This window comes from Sapajus apella, unplaced genomic scaffold (genome assembly GCF_009761245.1).
Source record: "Sapajus apella isolate SASKATOON/1434 unplaced genomic scaffold, GSC_monkey_1.0 scaffold41, whole genome shotgun sequence".
Classification (NCBI taxonomy): Eukaryota; Metazoa; Chordata; class Mammalia; order Primates; family Cebidae; genus Sapajus; species Sapajus apella.
Window position 1 is genome coordinate 9,429,819 of NW_022436981.1, and position 21,002 is coordinate 9,450,820.

Genomic DNA, 21,002 nt, shown 5'->3' on the forward strand with positions numbered 1-21,002 from the left:
TGTTTGGAATTTAGCACATGTTCTATGAATGGTATTTCTCTATCAGACAGAAACACACAATACACACACATGCATTTTATTTTTAATAAAAACATATTACACTCTTACCCATTGTTCCTGGGTCAACATGAATTCCATTCAAACGGTCACAGAAGACTCCCTCTGAGGCTCTAAGGAGAATCAGAAGCTTTTGTTCCTTTTCTAAGGGATTTTCTAAAGTACCTGTTTACAAAGAAAAGTGTTTCATTCAAATCAATTTGAAATTAAAAGAGAGGGAGAAATTGTGGTATAATTTCAAGAATGCAATGTAGATACTGTGAAGTAGACAATATGGAGGAGTCAGTGGTCATGTAGATGAAATAAGAGTAGAAGAAAAGGTTCAGTAAACTTCTTTGAAGGAGACTGATGTATTGTTTGGTAGATATTCACTCTTCTTACTTTATTAGGGCAGAGTAAATGTTCCTGATCTATATTTATCCTGGTCATATGACTTGCTTTGGCCAATGACATTTGGGTGAAAGTGATAGGAATATTAGTCCTCAGTTGTTGCTTTAAGGGACTTGGTAAGTTGTTTTGTTTTGTTTTGTTTTGTTTTTTGCCATCTTTTTCAATGCTGTTCTCTACCATGAATGGAGAATTCCTTAAATAGCCTCTGGTATCTGAATGAAGAGACATAAAGAGCAAACCTGAATAGAACACACAAGCTGGAGCCAAGTCCAACCAAATCTAACATAAATATTTCTTGTTGTAAACCACTGAAATTTGGGGATTATTTGTTACACACCATTATTATAGCAAAACCTGCCTAATATACTGTCTATGGCTTGATAACCTTCAAATTACTTTATATGCATTTTAGCATTTACTCCTTACAACAAACCTGAGAAGTCAGTATAATTATCATCCCAATTTTAAATATTTGCATATAAAGAGGCTTAGAAGTTAAGTGACTTGTCAAAATTGATCCAACTGTTAAGTAACAGAGTCTATTTGAACAAATGTCTGCTTATGCTAAGGGTTTATTTAATAGATAATGGGTTATTTTCTAAAACTAAATTCTTTTAACAGCATAGAGACTCATAAAGGCATAAGGCTATGATACTCAGACAGCATTTGGAATTGTTTCTGACCTATTTTATTGATGTTAACAGTGGAGTTTGATATGAAAATTCATACTTCTATGGTATGAGAATTGTTCAGGGAATTTGTCAGAATAGTGTTAGTGAGTATGGATTTAAGGAAGGTTAGCTTCTTTGGAAAATATGTCTTAGAGTACAAAATATTAAAGTTATTAAAGTCAGTTGTTTAGGAAGTAACTGGTAGGAAGGTAGTCCTCAAATTATATACTAAATCAGACACGTTCATAAAAACTACAGCTATCAAACGTAACTCTTCAGTTTATAAATTTCCAAAAAGGTAATCAAAAATGACATTGCTAAATATGAAGTGAAATAACTTGTAAACTTACAATTCCATGGTTTTCATTTTGGTTGCTGATCCTTCGAGCAACATAAAATCATACCCCCAGCTGACACTTCATATATACCTGGTTTGCCAAAAGGCACAAGGTCAGTCTGAAGCTTGCTACATATCTATCTTTATATTTCAGCCTTCACAGCCATTACTCTAGTACTCTGTTGGAAGCCAGATTCAGAGAGGTAAGTAAGCCTACCTACAGACATATAGTAGGTCAATGGGTGAGCAAGCCTATATATTTCCAGTAAGAAGCAAAGGTGTGTTGCTGATCTTTGTAGGAAATACCACTCCTCAGCTGAGAGTCTGATGCATCATCTTAGTGAAAATAAAGATGTGCTAGAGCAGAAAGAAGGGAAGCAGGGGAGGATGAGAATGTGAAGTAAATGTGTATAGCACAACTGTTATCTTGCGATTATAAGTCTGTCCAGTAAGCTATTTTCCAACCGTGATTTCATTTATTTCACGGAGGGTAGTTTAGAGTCTTGGGGGAAAAAAATGGCCTAGCACTAAACAGATACCAGAGAGAAAAAAGTAGGACAGTTTTTGCCCTAGAGAAATGTATGCAGAGTCCCACAAAAAGAGTTCAGCGTTCCTCTAAAATTAGAGATTAAATCAATTATGCAACCCAATACTGTAGCACATGTGGAGCTTTCGCAGAAAGTCTGGGCAAAATTAGTTAGCCTGCCATGATCTTTGATATCTGAAATAGCCAGAGTTTGGGTTCTTTTTTGTAACTGAGGAAAAAAGAAAGAGCATAGGTCTTGCAGAAAGAAGGCAAATGTGACCTAACAGAAGGAAATGCATGCTATTGTAATATTAAAATAAAGTGCTTCCTGAATGTGTAAAAGCTGCTAAATGGAAAGCTTTAAAGGCTGAGATCCTCATTTTATTCTCAAATCTAGCCATCAAAGAAAAGTGAGATGCTCTCTGCAGCATGGACTTTGCCCGAAATGAGGGTAGCTGCCTCTGAGACAGAAGATGCTCAGGATATGCAGTTCATTCTTTGTTTACCTTTGTAAAGCTTGTCTAAACTATAGCAAGAGGCATATTAAACCTGAACAAATCTGTGTATTCATAATGGGAAAGAAAATAATTGCCATTGTGCTGCAAAGACATTCTGGATGTTTTCACATGCACAATTTAATTCTCACAATTTCATAATGAATACAGTTGAGGTCGTGATGAGGAAACTGAGGCAAAGAGAGGTTAAGTAGATTGTCAGGAATCATGCAGCTGTTAAATGGTGAAGTTGGGCCTTAGACTTAATAAGTACCATCCTAGGACGTGTGGATATGGAAGAACAGAAAAGAAGTAAAGGGATGCACACATTACTTAGTATGATGGTGGGCAGTGAAGGGGAAAAAACGTGCTCCAGATGCTAAAATCATCTGACGAGATGGAAGAAAATGAGTTCTGGTATACAAAAGATAATCATTATATTTATTTGGGGAATTTGGTACAAATGGATTCCAGGAACTTCCAAAGATAAGAATAAGAAAAAAATGGCATTTTATTATTTTATTAACTAAAGCTCTTTGATGGAATCAAGTATAATTCCAGTTTGCATTTAAGCCCACTATATCAACATGACTCACTACACCTTGTACCAAGCCAACCCATAAGAAATTATTTACCATTCCCTCGAACAACTCACTCTCCACTGTGCTCATGAGATTTCCCAGCATTTATATGCTTTACCTACATCTTACCTAACTCCGACTCATCCCTCAAAACTAGGTTCCACCATAATTTATTTCTAAAAGCCTTCTATGATCTTGAATTAAATGCCCCCTTTTATGTGTAAAATGTTCTGTACCCCTTGCTAAAGTAATTCTACTTTGAGCAACTTGTCCTAAAGAACTAGTAGGGGAGAAAGGCAAAGATTAATGCTCAAAGTTCTCCACTGCAGTGTTACTTATTTATAATTGCCAATATATAAAAACCCCTTGAAATAGCAAACAATTGGAAACATTTTTGTCCATTTAAAACTCCTTCCTTTCTCTTCAGTCTTTTTGACATGCTTAATAGCTAAAACATACAAGTCCCCAAGCAACCATACACTTCCTGGTCTCTGCCCTCCTCTGCTTTCATTCCCCTTTTTCTCACAGCCAACTCTTACATACTTTCAAACTCAGTTCAGATACCACCTCTTCTGGAAATGTCCTTTTCAACCAAGCCTAGGTTAACTGTCCTTCTAAGGGCTATCACAGAATACCATGTTTTATTGCAATACTTCTAAAACTATACCAAAAAGGCCATTTACCTGATTGCCTCCTTCTCTCAGTGAGCTGTGAGAAGAAACTTTGTACTACCAGCAACTTTATTTGAAGATATTTTATTCCAGAAATGTTTAACTTGGTAAGTGTTTACCAACCCTCCTGGAGAAAACAATTGGAGTAAAGAGAAATACCCCATAGTAAAAAAAGACCCACTTCACCAATTCACAAATTACAACTTTTAAGCATTTATGTACCTACCATTATAGCTTCAAAATATATAATGCAAAAATCAACAGAACTACAAGGACAGATGGATATACCTATAATACTTGTAGTAAAGCCAACACAACTGTCCCTAAACAAAATCAGTAATGATACAGCAGTTTTGAATAATGCAGTTTGCATATTTGACATAACAGGCATAGATGGAAAACTAGACCCACAAAGAGTGCATAAGACATTTTAAAAAACAGTAATCATATGACGCTAATAAAGCAGTTTAACAAATTTTTAAAAATTTGAATTATATAGAATTTGTTTTCTGACCATAGTTCAATCAAAATTTACAATTCATAATAAAAAAAGTTTCAAAAGTAAGCTATATTAAAATAAAGATTTTTGCAATTATCAAAGAATACCATTAAGAAAGTAAAATGCAGCCGGGTGCGGTGGCTCACACCTGTAATCCCAGCAATTTGGGAGGCCAAGGTGGGTGGATCATGAGGTCAAGAGATTGAGACCATCCTGGCCAACATGATGAAACTCCATCTCTACTAAAAATACAAAAAGTAGCTGGGCATGGTGGCATGCACGTGTAGTCCAGGAGGCTGAAGCAGGAGAATCACTTGAACACAGGACAAGGAGGTTGCAGTGAGCCAAGATCATGCCACTGAACTCCAGCCTGGTGACAGAGTGGAACACTGTCTCAAAAATAAATAAATAAATAAAAGTAATAAAAAGAAAGACAGAAAGTAGGAAAGCAAGCGAGAGAATGGGAAAAGGCATTTGTACTACATATAATCAACAAAAGAACAAACAATACATTCCAAAATATATAAATGACTTTGATAAATCAACATAAAACAGATACATTCATCATTAAAAAGAGAACAGCTATTTCACAAGATACTCTCAAATAAATAATAAATATATCCTAATATGCTCAATATAATAAATTTTATTTATTATAAATAATAAATAAAAATTAAAACAAGAATGAGATCTCAATACATATCCAGTAGACTAGATTTATAATGTTTAATTAAGCATATATTTTTTATTTTATAAAATATTTTTATATGTGTGTCATTTTCCACAATTAATAAAAATACATTGTGACTATGTTCCAAGAATACTCTTTGATCAGTTTTGTTGATCAAAAGAGGGGAAACTGGCCAAAATTTTAGTCACATCTTCTGAATATACTATTTTCCAGGTGCTATTCACTGAATCCAAAGTAACAAATTGTATTTTTATATAATTTGTATTTTTATCTGAGTTAATCTTAAAATTCTATAAATATTATGATTGCACATGAAAGATAAAGAAACTACAACAAAAAAAAATGTGTACATTTTTTCATTGTCCTCAGAAGTGGGTCAAATGGTGATGACTTTGGAAGTTGAGCTTCTATCCAGAGCATAACTATTTTTCTCATGCCCTGCAATCGCCATTTTCTCCAGACCAGAGGCTCTAGGACCTTCTTACTAACATACCCAAGTTGGTAAATAGCACTGAACCAAGTAAATTGCAGCACACTTTTTTTTCTGAATTAGCTTTTAATTTCCAGGGTACATTCGACCCACTTATTCCTAAAACAGTTCTCCCCAATATAATTGACCATCTGAAAATAAATGTAGGGTAGAATGGGGCTTGCAGTCAGTAACATGAAAATTGGGTATAAAAATCAGTAGGCATTATCAAATGATAATGTCTAACCCCTCAGACAGGGATTTTATTCAGGCTGACAAATTTTAATTATCAATGAGACCTCTTAATTTTTCAATTAATGGAATATTAATATAAACATGAAAATATTTTATTCACTCATTACTTGCAAAATGTACAAAAATCCTTAAAACTTTCTCCATGAGGTTGAGCAAATTACTTCATTTCTTTAAGCTTCAGTTTCCTCAAAGATAAATAGGCAAATAATAGCATCCATTTTTTGTGAGAGTTAAATGATTTAGTCCATGTTAATAGTAAATGGCACAGTGCCTATATATAATACATGTTTTTAAAAAATACTGGCGCTTAGCAGTATTAATAATAGTAGTAAAAAAAATAGTAGTAGTAACCATGGAGATATGACAAATTCAAAATTAACCTTTAAATTCGAAAATTTTAAAAAATAAGGCAAGTGCTTCCTAGCAAGTAATATCTAATTCTTAAAGTACTAGCTAGATACTAGACATTTAGAAGCAAAAATATTAACTGATCATTTATTTCAATGTCCAGCCCAAGGAACTTCAGAAAACACAAAATTTATCTTAAATTGAAACATTCCTGTAAGTTATCTAAGAAAACAAATCACTCATTCATTTATTCACTAGTTTTCTTAAAATTATTTTGGTTTTCATGCAAATTAAATATTTATAAATTTATTATATAATTATTTTAATAATTAAACCCCTAAGAAATGTTTTATTACTATTACATGGATTCATGAGTTAAAAGTACAATTTAAGAAAGACTGATTTCAAAGTTATTAAAATAGGAAAGATGATTATTGCAAATGCCTTTAGTAAAGGCTAACTGATGTCCTAACAGGACAAAACAATCTTTGTTTGTATTAGTGTTTGGCTTTAAAAAAAAAAAAAATTAAAAATACACACACACACACACACACACACACACAAGAATTTAAGGATAATGTGATGTGAGAGAACTAGTATCTATCAGAAAATAAACAGATCTTTCTATTCTTAATATAATTTTGAAATAAGTATTATTTAACTGTTGGCTGCCAGCCTTATTAGGGACTCCCCAAGCACAGAAATGAGTTTTAGTGTTTCCTATACCTCTAAGGGGCAAAGTTTTACACTTTTGCTCCTATAGTTAAAAAAGTAACATCTTTAAAAGTCACATCCATTTTATGTCACCTTTTTATTTTATCAAACAACTGTTAGTTTGATTAGAGAACTGTCAGTCTAAATAAACTCAACAAAGCATTTATTTTATAGATATCTATGTACACCTATATTTTACACATTGCATGTGTGAGTATTTCTGTCATTTTCTAATCATAGTTAAATTTGAAGGAGGACATACTTTTTCTAACTTAATATATTTTTTTAGATGAACATCACAGGCAAGATTCTCTCAGGCTGCTCAATGGGTCTCACTGCTGGGTATTGTGGCTTTAAGCTGGAGGACATGTTTTAATCTACACTTTTCTCAGGTTTGTCTCCTTCTTATTACTTAATCATCCAATGAGCCTTACAGAACTGTCAGTTTGAAAGGCAATAAACTGTGTATGGATTTTTCTTCTTCTTTAGGATTGAGAAAGTCCCAATCATGGAAGCAATGAAAGAAACTTCCATATACCTAGTACTTCATTTTCTGACAATCAAAGGCATGTGCTAATGAGGACCTTAGGCTCCTGGCTACAAATGTGAGACAGGACTGACAAATGCCCCTTCACTAGCCATGAAAAACAATATGTGACAAGTTTTAGGATAAAAGCCTGAGTGCCTAGTATAATTACTAAGCAACTAGACAGTGCATCATGTGACCTGGTTGTGACAGGCCAAAGGAACAATGAACTGCTATGTCCCCAGGGATACCAATGGTTGGGCATATTTTGTTGACTTAGGGATCAGGGAGGGTTCTATTAAGCTCTAAATATACAACAGAATATTTGTTTCACAAATGTATTTGTACAATAAATTTTATAAAATTATATAAATTTATTATTTTATACTGTTTATATATTTGTATTATTTTAATAAATAATACACATGTATTATTATTGGTAATCCCTCTCTGAAGTCTTCCTAAAAAATATTAAAAGACTATTTCTCATTTGCAGTTTTATAAGTACAGGATTAAAACAATTTTTATTGAGTTGAATGTTTGGGTCAATAACAAGTTAACAGCATTGATATCTAAAACAACAAGGAACATGTTTGTTAAAGCATGAGAACAATGTCTCATATAAGAGGAGACACTGATGAAAGGGAGGGATTCAGACAGCTATTCACGGACAAAACTTTTACATATTTTAAAAAAACATTTAAATCATACAACAAACAAATGTTTATTGAACAAGCTTTGAGTTGGGAACATTTTTAAGTCAGTTTTCCTGTCCTAACCGATTGTTAAAACTAAAATACTTTGAATTTTTACAAGATATCAACTTTTTAAATTTGTTTTTATACTTCTTTTGTTCCTTTCACATAAAGTTATTGTAGTAATTTAAACATTAACACCATAATTTCTTCCTCACAGATGTAGACATTTAAATGTAAGGAGATAGAATGTTTTACAAGAAAAAGGCAGTGAGCTGAAACACAAACCTAAATACACCCATTCACTTATATATACATTATTAGTCATAACAGCATATTATCAGAATCCTACAATGCAGTAGGTACTAGGGTTATAAAATGTTCTGATGAAGTCTGTCATTTAATGGAGATAAGACAGTCATTAAAACATGCTATTCATGTCATTACTGAATGCAGTAATGGCAACATGAATGAGTAGAATGGACCAGAAGAAAAGGTACACTGAAATCTACTGCATGGAGACAGGAGAAGCATCATATTAGGTTGGTGCAAAAGTAATTGCAGTTTTTGCCATTAAACAGCAAAGGTAGTCCTTGGGCAAAGGCTTGAAGTATGATATTTAAGACAGCTAAAATAGCCAGTTGTCCTTGTCCTGTTTTTTTTATCAGCTCTGAGACCTTACAGCAAATTAATAATCTCTCTGGATTTCAGTTTCCTTACCAATACAATGAAACAGATGTTTCAAAAAATCACAAAGATTGGCAACATCATAATTATGAATCTACTATTGGGGAATTTTCCAGAAATTGTATAATAAGTTACTAAAATGAAATCATAATTCATGTCTCTGGAATTTCCATATTTATAAAGCTAATTTCTGTCTTGTTAAAGCCATATTCAAGAGACTATCAATAAGCAGCAATTTTCAGCATAATTTGGACTCATTTTGTTCTTTAATGCTTTAGAAAGCAACACTGCATATCTTAAAATCCAGCCCATGAAACTCATGACGTTCATGATAAACTTTCTACTATTCACTATTATCCAGCTACAGTGGCTGTCTTTCTGCCTCACAACCACCACACAAATCACATTTCTCCTTCAGGACCTTTGCACTAGCTCTCGCTCCACCTGAAATGCTCTTGTTCAAATCTTCGCAGATCTAGCCTCTTCCTGTCTCTGTAGACTGATGTCACATTGACTTGTTAGAAAGGTCTTTACTAACTACCTAACACATGGTGGCCAACAACCAACCTGGACCTCTCATCAACTAATTTTCCTATTTAGTTTCTTTCAGAGAATGTATTGCCATCAAAACTTATCTTCCTCATTTATTTTACTAGTTAGTTGTCTGTTTTCCCCAACAAAATCTGCAAGCAGGAATTGTTCACTACTGAATGTCTTGTTCACTGCTAAATATTCAACTGCCAGAAACAATGCCTGGTGCTGAGTTGTCATTCAATGAAAGAGGGAGGTGGGGAGTAGGTAAAGGAGGAAGGGACAAATCTACAAATGAAACTTTAGAAAATCACCACATCAGGGGAATTATTTTCTCCTTAGTATCTATTCAATTCATTTCATCATTCAAAAGGAAACCAATTATTCATAAAAGCAATCCTACAAAGGTTTGATGCCATGACTCAATCTGGACAACTATTCATTTTCAACCTGAAATTCAGTGTGTTCAATGATACCTCAGGCTATACTAAAACCAAAAAAAATGAAATTGTTAAAGAATAGATAAATGGTATTGAGCTTATTAAAAGTTAATTGCTCCTGAAGCAGTAAGTGTTGCATTTTTGTTTGTTTTACATGAAAAGTAACAATTTGTGTCAAAACTACATTATCAGCCATTATAAAAGCAAAAGCTGGAATAAGATGGCCAATTTTCTTTCCTATTTTCTTTGCCATTTTCACTGTATCTCATATTACTGACCACTCCTCTTGTAAATTGCCTCCTTCGTTTCAAGATATTATTTTTGTGTCATTTCATTTTCTTTCTACCTATAGAACTGTTTCTTTTCCATTCCTGTTCCTGAACTCAGCTTCCTCTACCACCCTTCAAAGACTAGTGCGCCTCAAAATTTCAGCTTTGGTCATCTTTTCTTCTCTATCCATAAAACTTGTTTGGTCAATTTTATTCACACCTTTAATTTAACATTTGAGCTGATGATCCTCAAATATGTACATTTAGCACAGACCTCTCTCATTGGTTTCTTTATTCATAAATCTACTTGCCCTCTAGATATTATCATTTACATCTTTCATTGAAATCTAAGCTTAAGATTTATGAGTCTATGTACTTAAACGATTGTATAAAGTTTGCTGTATACTCAACATTGTTCAAGCACTTTAATAAATATTAACTCATTTAATTTTTTAAAAACTCTATTAACTATGTACTCTTATTATTTCTACTTTTGAGATAAGTGTGCTGAGACACAGCTAGTTCATATAACTTGCCGAGGGCCACTCAACTAACGAGTGATGGAAAGGGAACTCATTCTTGGCACACCCATTGGCCCAGATCTCCCAACCCGAAACCTAGGACATACCCCAAACAACTCCTCCTTGCCTCAGATCAAAAGGTTCACTAGGTTCTAGTGATTTTTACCTCCTCAGTACTTCTCTAATTCATTCTTTCCTCATTAACTCCTGTACCTTAGTTCACTCCCTTACAATTTCTTTCCTGAAACATCTCAGTAGGCTTCTCACTTTTCACTTTGTCCCTTTAAAGTTCATTCTCTACACTTCTAGCACTAATTTTTCTAAGACCAAATTTAATCATGTCACTTCTTTGCTTAAAACCATCCAGTTACTACCCACTGCCTTCATAGGAAAATCCAAACTCCTTAGCCTAGTATATCAGACCAAAGTGCTTCATCTACTACTACCATTTTATACAAAGCCTACAATCCAGACATATCCATCCCCTACAGTTTCCTGAAGATATAATGCTCATGAAATATATGCCTGTTCACATCTCTTTCTTTACCTTTAAGCTCCCTCTAGGTTGGAAGGCATGACCCTTCCAATCATGTTTTCACTCATTAGTCACACTATTTTATTGAGACACCTCTTGAAAGTTTGGGTTCATGATTTCTGTTTCTATATACCCAGTATCGCCCATGGTACTTGGTACATGGTACACACCGAGTAAACACATTGTAAATGAAAGAATGGACATACATGATGTGAAATGCTTTAAACTTATCTCAAGTGTTTTATCAGACTAATGAGACAAGCACTGAACAAGGAATGAAATTGAGTTTGTCATTTGTGATGCAGCTGTGGCCCTCTAAGCAAAGCTTTGATCTTGAGCTGCCTTTCTAATTCTAGCATTCTATGATTCAACTCTATTAAAAGTCCATTGATACCTTTGCCAGTACCAGTTGCCTTAAAAGCAGGACCACCGGCCAGGTTCAGTGGATCATGCCTATAATTTCAGCACTTTGGGAGGCTGAGGCTGGCAGATCACACGGTCGAGAGTTCGAGACCAGCCTGGCCAACATGGTGAAACACCATCTCTACTAAAAATACAAAAATTAGCCAGGCGTGGTGGCAGGTGCCTGTAATCCCAGCTACTCGGAAGGCTGAGGCAGGAGTATCACTTGAAACCAGAAGGAGGAGGTTGCAGTGAGCTGAGATCATACCACGGTACTTCAGTCTGGGAAACAAGAGCAAAACTCCATCTAAAAAAAAAAAAAAAAGCAGGACCACCAAAAAATATAATTCCATAATGTTGGGACTCGAATCAAATGGCATCAGATAGCAGACATGCTCTGGCAGGATTCTGTGCCAATGTCTACATCTATTAAGTTTGTTGACTAACTAGTCTTATTATCTGTTTCATGTTGGAATTTCTTTAGGGTGTGGTAAAATTGGACAGATGGGTTGAAAGTCTTCCTTCAGGCATAATACACATAGGATTGGGCAGATGGGTTCCAATATGTAACCTTTAAGCCCGGAACACATGGATGAAACAGAGAGAAAAAGAATACACTACTATCCAGTGATGGGTAAAAAATAGAATTGGGAATGGAGAAATTATATAATGAGATTTGAAATGTATAAAGTAAAACTAGAAAGTGGCACAGTGTCACTTCCCTTCAAAGGTACAAATTTTTCAGGCTGCAAGCTATGTATTATAGTAATGAGTGACCTTAGAAATCTAAATATAACTTACTAAAAAAGAGATCAATCTTAGCAATAGAAGATATCAACTGGAAATAAGTTTTGCAGCAACAACAGCAGGGCTCAGTTTTATTTAATATCTTTCAGTTAATTGGATGAGGATTTTATAGAATGCTAAACAAATGGGCAAATGATAGTAACCGGCAAGGAAAAGACCAGACTTCAAGAGAATATCTCCAGTGTAGAAAGATGAACTGAAATAATTAAATGAAGAGATAGATAAAAAGTAATGCCCTTAGATTCCCCCCAAACCCAAGGGAAAACAAAATAAGCCCAACACAACTGTACAATGTAGAGATATGTATTTGTGGCAGCACAAATAAAAAGAGCAGGAATTAGAGCCGACAGTGTAGTTGGCAGGACTAACGGCATGACACGGCTGGAAAAAGAAGTCAGTTTAATATTTGGCTGTATTAACAGAAGAATCATATCTGTTCTGATAGCTGGAGGCTGGCTGTGCTGGAGAGCTTCTGTTTACACCTCCATTTCCAAACTCTGCGCTTCCCCACCCTACCCAGTGCCCCAGGATGTGGCTGACCTACGTGTACTGAATCAATGAGTTCTCCTCTACTCTGACTTCCAGTCAGATGTGGCCAAATGGTAGCATAAGCAGAAGACAGTAGGGAAGCAAAAGAGTGAGGTAAGAGTGTTTATTCCTGTAGTTCTCTCCTTGCACTGGTTGAATCCCAGCCATACAAAGAGCATGCCGCTGGGATGGTCTGACAACCATCTCTAGACATCCCTCTTCATCTCTGGGTTCCTGTAACATTCTTTTCTCAATCCTATATGGCAAGAGGTAGTAAGGATAACCGGTTTTACTAGCCCTAGGGTATGCCTCATTCTATTTGGATCTTTGTGAATCATTCCTTTATTTAAATCCTTTCAAACTGTCCAAGGCATATGACAAATATTTTCTGTGGTCACCCTGGTTGATAAACATTTACTGAACACCTACTATCTACCAAGCACTTCCTATGAGCTGTTATGGCTAACATCCCTCTGGGGAAGGTTCTGTTGTTACCCTATATATGTTACAGGTGAAGAAATGGAGGTACCCAAAGGTTGACTTGCTTAAGGTCAAACAGCCAACAGGTGGCCAAGGTAGATTTGGCCTCTCCACCATCTGACTTAGAGCCCATTCTGTTAACTGCTATACTCCTCTCACTCTGTTCAGAATAGTCAGATCCCACCTGGGAATGGTTCTTTCTCCCTGGCTTCAGAGGAATTAAACAAAACAAAATTTTGTTTAGAGGCAATGCCAGCAAGAAGGAGGGAATCTCATAACTATGGGAAATGGGGTGTACAAATTTGTAAAATTTTTCTGAAAAGCAATTTGGCAGCATGTATTAAAAACCCTACAAAATGTTCTTATCCTTAGGCCCATTAATTTCACGTTTAAAAGCCCATCCTAAGGAAATGATGATATGAATAATGATTTAATTATTGAATGTTCATTGCAGAGTGAGTTACAAGGACAAAAATCTGAAATAACTTAGATGCTTAACTGTAGAAAAATGGCTATATTATTATACATGCACGTATATCTATATATTCCCATGTATTATATGATGTTGAAATTATTAAAGTTGGGCCTTTGAAATATAATGAGTTGGGGATATTCTTACATTGCGTATATAGGATCAAAAGAATCAAAGTATACACCCTACATTTTGAAATATACGTGTGCATGTGTGTGTGTGTAAGAAAAATATGATTTTGAGATAAAACATCAAAATATTAATTGTGGTTATATTTGCACTTGGAAATATGAGTGATCACTTCATTTCCACCACATAATTCTATTTGTATTTCTGCATTTCCAGTTTTGTACCACAGATTAAAAAATACTCAAAATAGCAATAACTATGAACCATGGTTAAAATAATAGAAACTGTATGACCTAAAAAAGAAAATATTCAAGAAGATGTGAATGAAGTGCTATAGAATTAAAGGGAGTATGGTACTTGTCCTGAATGGCTCAAGGGGAAGAACCTGAACCTACAGAAACTGGAGGAAGGTAGACCTTGGCTTAATAGAACAAAAATAATTCTAATAGGAGTTTAAACAGTGGGAACAGGTTACCTTGAAAGGTTTTGATTTTTTTTTTTATCACTGGAGGTATTCAAGAAAAGGACTGACCATATTTTTTTCAGAAATCTTCTTACAGTGACTTAAGCTTTATGCAGGTAATTAGACCTAGAATTTTCTCCCAACAGAGATTCTAAAATTTTCATGCTACCTAACAATGATATCTAAATATTTCCTTACCACCAGAGATATATTTATTTGGAATATATGATTTTTTATCTGGGAATTCTCTTTTAATCTTCTTCCTGGGGCCCAAGTAGAATGCCTTACTAAAATTCTAAAGTAGTTCCTTTGGAGACAGGGTACATGTCTTTTCAGCATTTATACTTATTGCTTACAACAGTTCTAATTATACAGTCTACCCATAACATTTTAGGTACTTTTATTTAAGCAAGCCAAATCTTGTTAATACACTACCCCAGATCATTCCATTCTGCTTGTCCTGGGGCCTCAACAAAATGCTCCACTCACCAGCAAGGGGAGCCTCAACTCCTAGCACCTACTGAGTCTCTGGTCCTCCCACTAGCTGCCCAGGGAGCCACAAAAATAGCAAAGACAGAGGAGTTCAATGGTGTGGAATGGACCAGGTGAGATACTTCTCCTCACTACCTGCCCGGTATTGTCCCAAGATATGGTGGTTCTTAAAAGGCTTCTCTCAAGATACCCCACATAACCATGCAAACCAAGCATGCTTCTTTGAGAAGCTTTGGCTACCTTGTATTTGCTTTCCTGCTTTTCCTCCTTGTTTTTCTTTTCCCTTCACTCTCACTTCTTTGGGACTGTTTGTCCCAGTAAAGTACTAGCACAAAGCTTTGCCTTCAAGTCTGTTTTCCCAGGAAATTATGTTAAGACAGTGATTGAAATTTTACTGTAAGTTAGTTGATCAGATGATATCGAATCCATCCTATGATATCTTCTGAAAGAGTGAGTTAAAGGCATATTGTGACACACACACACACACACACACACACACACACACACACAAAAAGACTAAAGGAAGAATTGATCTGTAGCCTGAAGGAGGTAAAAATATGCCCTGGAATGAGCAGCAGCAGGCGGACTAGAAATGTAGCCTGATGACAGTGCATGGGCATGAGAGAATAACCAATACAAGCCACCTCTAGCCACGTGGAAAGCTTGCCAAAAACTAACTTTACTAGTATACTCACTACTACGTTAGCCCTCCCAAAACTCTTAAGCAACATACTTGATGATACCATCTGTTTCCCAGAGCCCCTTCTCACAGAGTATAATTCCCAACATGCTTACAATCCTTGTGCCTTTACTCACCAACTTTCAGCTCTCCACCTGCAATGACCATGCATGCCACACTCAGAACATTGCTTCTGTCCACAGGGAAGTCTAAGGTCCCCATCACATACAGCCCTTTGAAGAATGGAAGATCTGTATCCACAAGGACAGTTCTGTCTGTGGAAGAAAAAGAAATTGCTCAGATATGTGACAAAAACATGAATTACGTGTTTTATTCTGGGGTTCTCCCAACAGTTTGGGAGCTTATATACAGTGTTATCTAAACCAGGACAGGTATAGCAACTGGAAGAGCAAATAGTCTGCCAAGGGCTAGGCCTTACTGAACAGGAAAATAAGTTCCGATTAATAAATGCTGCCATTACTTACCAAGCTATGTTCATGGACAAAATGTATGGCTTGTACACCACATGGCTGCCCCAAGTCTACTGCAGTGGAAACACACAGATCAAGTGAGCTTCCTACCCTTTGTTCCTGTCTCTTCAATTTTGGCTCTAGTTTCAGGGATGTACACAATAGTAGATATGACACTGGCCTCTAAAGGCAGACTATTTGGATGTAAATATCAATTCTGCTACTTACTAGCTGTCTAGACAAATAACTATCTCTCTGTGCCTCAGTTATCTGTGGAATGGGGATAATACTAAAAATACCTGTTTTGTTCATAGGATTTTTGTGAGGGTTAAATGAGTAAATAACTTGAAAATGCTTATACAATACTGGTAACCTATCTTTAATCCCCTAAGTCCCATTTTGTAAGACAAAGTACATGGTGCATGTTTAATAAACGCTGGATATTATTATTTTTACTATTGTCCATTAGCTTGCCATGCTTATAGAGCTTACTGCACAATTCAAAATCATTATGTTGTATTTCCCCTTCCATAAAAGCAGTCTTCATATAACTTCAGAATAAATCATAGATTTTACCTGAAATTTACTTCAGAGAAATATATAAATAGAACATTCTTATTTAAAACAGTATTTCATGTATGCCAAAGCATTAAGTGTTACTTTCTGAAATTTAGCAGTCATTCAACACTAATTAATGATATCAAATAGATTTATGCTTAACTTTCTAGCACCATAGTCACCATCACACATAAAGATTTATAAGGAACTCTTTTGTTAATATATTCTCATTTCTCATTCTAGGAAACAATGCACCCTGCTCTTCTTAAGGACATGCCCAAGCAAATTAACTTGTAATGAGTTGTCTTTCCTAGCCCCTCCCTGTTTCCTTATTATACGAACAGCCATGCCCCCCTGTGGCAGAGACTGTAGGGTTGTAAACCAACCATTTCTCTCATTTTCCTAAGTTCACAGTTAGAACACAGTTTCCACCTCCTTTGCAGGTAGATGAAGCCATGTGGCTGAGTTGTAGCCAATAAAATGTGGGAAAATTTAAAGTATGACATCTCTAGGCCTGGTCCATAAATTCTGTATGCCTTTTCCCTCCCCTTTTCTCCCAGTTAGATGTATAGCAGTGGTTCTGAAAGTATGGTCCCATCCCACCAGGATGCAAAGCAAGCATTAGTTCTGCTAGGGAGCTATTCTCTCCTCACTGGCTCTACCACTTCCCCTAAGGAAACAATCTCTCTTTCATACTCCAGTGACACCCTGTACATACATCTATCAGAGTACTGAGACACATTATTCGAATATATACATACATTATTGTTAGTGAGGGAGTAACTGTCACTGGGCTGGTCCTCAGTGTGATTATGACTTCCTCTCCCACTCTTCCTTAAGTGAAGAGATCATTCTTTTTAAGTCCCTGCTGCTTTTGCAATATTGAAGATAAAGACATTAAATAAATGTTGCCCAGATTTGTTGAGTTTAATGCCCTATATAACTTAAATTCAGAAGCTCATTGGTGACTGGTACAAAATGAATGATCAGGATAAACAGACAAAAATATATGTATATAAATATATCTTAATCTTATCTCTGGTACTTTTCAAAACATTCAAATAAAAGAGTAAAGTACCTAGAGAATGTTCTAGGTTTAGCATACATTTTATGGGTTTATGATTTTAAGAATTATTTGAAGCAAACATCTTTAAAAACAAGAGGTTTTTGCCTCTAATTTATTTACTTATTTTATCTTTTATTTTAAATTCAGGGATACATGACAGAATGTGCAGGTTTGTTATCACAGTTAAACTTGTGCCAGGGTGGCCTGCTGCACAGATCATCCCATCGTTTAGGTATTATGCCCAGCATCAATTAGCTATTCTTCCTGATCCTCTTCCTCCTCCCAGCCCCTGGCCTCCAACAGGCCCCAGGGTGTGTTTTTCCCTGCCTAGTGTCCATGTGTTCTCATTGGTTAGCTCCAACTTACAAGTAAGAACATGTGGCACTTGGTTTTGTGTTCCTGCATCAGGTTGCTAAAGATAATGGCCTCCAGCTCCATCCATGTCCCTGCAAAGGACATGATTTCATTCCTTTTTATGGCTGCATAGTATTTCTTTATATCATATACCATATTTTCTTTATCTAGTCTATCATTGATGAGCATTTAGATTGATTCTTTGTCTTTGCTACTGTGAATACTGGTCCAATGAACATATGTGTGCATGTGTCTTTACAATAGAATGATTTCTATTGCTTTGGGTATATGCCCAGTAATGGGATTGATGGGTCAAATGGTATTTCTGCCTCTAGGTCTTTGAGGAACTACCATACTGTCTTCCACAATGGTTGAACTAATTTACTCCCACCAACAGTGTAAAAATGTTCCTTTTTCTCCACAGCCTTACCAGCATCTGTTGTTTTTTTGACTTTTTAATAATAACCATTCTGACTTGTATGGGATGATATCTCATTATGTTTTTGCATTTCTCTAATTATTAGTGATATTAAGCTTTTTTCATATGTCTGTTGGCTGCATGTGTGTCTTCTTTTGAGAGATATCTGATGTCCTTTGCCCACTTTTTAAAGGGGTTGTTTTTTTCCCTTGTAAATTTAAATTCCTTATAGACGCTGGATATTAGACCTTTGTCAGATGCATAAATTGCAAAAATTTTCTCTCATTCTGTAGGTTGTTGGATTACCCTGTTGATAGTTTCTTTTGCTGTGCAGAAGCTCTTTAGTTTGATTATATCCCATTTGTCAATTTTTTGCTTTTGTTGCAATTGCTTTTGACATCCTCGTCATGGAAATCTTTGCCTGTGCCTATGTCCTGAATGGTATTGCCAAGGTTTTCTTCCACCGTTTTTATAGTGATGGGCTTTACATTTAAGCCTTTATTCCATCTTGTGTTGATTTCTGTATATGGTTTAAGGAAGAAGCCTAGTTTCAATTTTCTGAATATGACTAGCCAGTTCTCCCAGCATCATTTATTAAAAAGGAAATTCTTTTCCCACTGTTTGTTTTGTGAGGTCTGTCAAAGATCAGATGTTTGTAGGTGTGTGGGTGTATTTCTGTGTTCTCTTTCTGTTCCATTGGTCTATGTGTCTGTTATTGTACCAGTACCATGCTGTTTGGTTATACTGTTTGGCTACTGCAGCCCTGCAGTATAAAGTTGGGTCATGTGATACCTCCAGTTTTTCTCTTTTTGCTTAGGATTGCCTTGGCTATTTGGGCTCTTTATTGGTTTATATGAATCTTAAAATAGTTTTTACAAATTCTGTGAAGAATCTTAATGGTAGTTTAAGGGGAATAGCAATGAATCTATACAGGTATTGATTGATCAACTTACGACCTACGCAACTTACGACCATTCGACTTTACGACCACAATCGCTAGCCACAACTGCTCCACGTCTGGCAGCGCAAACGTTGCCCAGCTGGGTGTACGACAGTGCGGACCAGCTTCCAGCAGCACAACCATCTCCACGTGCATATAGCCTACTCAACTTACGACCAAATCATGTTACAACCGGTCTGTCGGAACCAATCTTGGTCGTTAAGTCGAGCACTAGCTGTAAATTGCTTTAGACGATATGACTATTTTTATGATATTGATTCTTCCTATCCATTAGCATGGAATATTTTTCCATTTGTTTGTCATCTCTGATTTCTTTGAGCAGTGGTTTGTAGTTCTCCCTGAAGAGGTCCTTCACTTCCCTTGTTAGCTACATTCATAGGTATTTTATTCTTCTTGTGGCAATTGTAAATGGAAGTTCATTTGTGATTTGGCTCTTGGCTTGTCTATTGTTAGTGTACAGAAATGCTAGTGACTTTTGCACATTGATTTTGTAACCTGAGGCTCTGCTGAAGTTGCTTATCAGCTTAAGAAGCTTTTGTGCTGAGACAATATGGTTTTCAACCTATAGAATCAAGTCATCTGCAAACAAAGATAATTAGACTTCCTCTCCTTCTATTTAAATATGCTTTATTTCCATCTCTTGCCTAATTGCCCTGGCCAGAGCTTCCAATACTATGTTGAATATGAGTAGTGAGAGAGGGCATCCTTGTCTTGTGACAGTTTTCAAGGGTAGTGCTTCTGGCTTTTGCCATTCAGTAGGATATTGCCCATGAGTTTGTCATATATGGCTTTTATTATTTTGAGGTATATTCCTTCAATATATAGTTTTTGAGAGTTTTTAATTTGAATGTATGTTGAATTTGTCAAAGACGTTTTCTGTATCTATTGAGATAATCATGTGGTTTTTGTCATTAACTCTGTTTATGTGATGAAACATATTTACTGATTTGCATATATTGAACCAATCTTGCATCCCAGGGATGAAACCTACTTGATCATGCTGGATAAGCTTTTTGATGTGCTGCTGGATTCAGCTTAACAGTATTTTGTTAAGGATTTTTGCATCAGTGTTCATCAAGAATATTGGCCTGAATTTTACTGTTTGTCATCTCTGCCAGGTTTTGGTATAAGGATGACGCTGATCTCATAAAATAAGATAGGGAGAAGACTTCCTTTTTAATTCTTTGGAATAGTTTCAGTAGGAATAGTACCAGCTCTTCCTTGTAACTCTGGCAGAATTCAGCTGTGAATCCATCTGGTCCTAGGCTTTCTTTGGTTGGTAGGCTATCCATTATTGGCTCACTTTTAGAACTCATTATTGGTCTCTTTAGGGATTCAATTTCTTCTGGTTCAGTCTTGGGAGGGTGTATGTGTCCAGGTATTTATCCATTTCTTCTAAATTTTCTACTTTGTATGCAAGAGGTGTTTATAATATTCCCTGATGGTTGTTTGTGTTTCTCTGGGGTCAGTGGTGATATCCCCCTTGTTGTTTCTGATTGTGTTTATTTAAATCTTCTCTCTTTTCTACTTTATTAATCTAGCTAGCGGTCTATTTAATTAGTTAAAAGAAAAAAAAAACTAGCTTCTAGATTTGATTTTTTGAAGGCCTTTCATGCCTCTATGTCCTTTGTCTTTTGCTAGCTTTGAGGTTTGTTTGCTCTAGGTTCTCTAGTTTTTTTAGTTGTAAGGTTGTTAATTTGAGATCTTTCTAGCTTTTGGATGTGGGCATTTAGTCGAATAAATTTCCTTCTTAATGCTGCTTTAGTTGTGTCCCAGGTATTTTGGTATGCTGTATCTTTGTTGTCATTAGTTCCCA

The 21,002-nt window shown here is 35.7% G+C and overlaps 1 protein-coding gene across 4 annotated transcripts in view; it reads right to left on the bottom strand.

Annotated features, from left to right (window-relative positions):
- The window catches only part of PKHD1 (PKHD1 ciliary IPT domain containing fibrocystin/polyductin), a 496,842-nt gene that overhangs the window by 169,955 nt on the left and 305,885 nt on the right, over positions 1-21,002 (bottom strand). For all 4 annotated transcript variants that reach the window (XM_032299663.1, XM_032299664.1, XM_032299662.1 and 1 more), the window contains 2 exons: positions 15,497-15,634; positions 109-222 (listed from right to left, as the gene is read on the bottom strand). In XM_032299663.1, the coding sequence (XP_032155554.1) occupies positions 109-222; positions 15,497-15,634 (252 nt within the window). The remainder of the gene's footprint in view (positions 1-108; positions 223-15,496; positions 15,635-21,002) is intronic.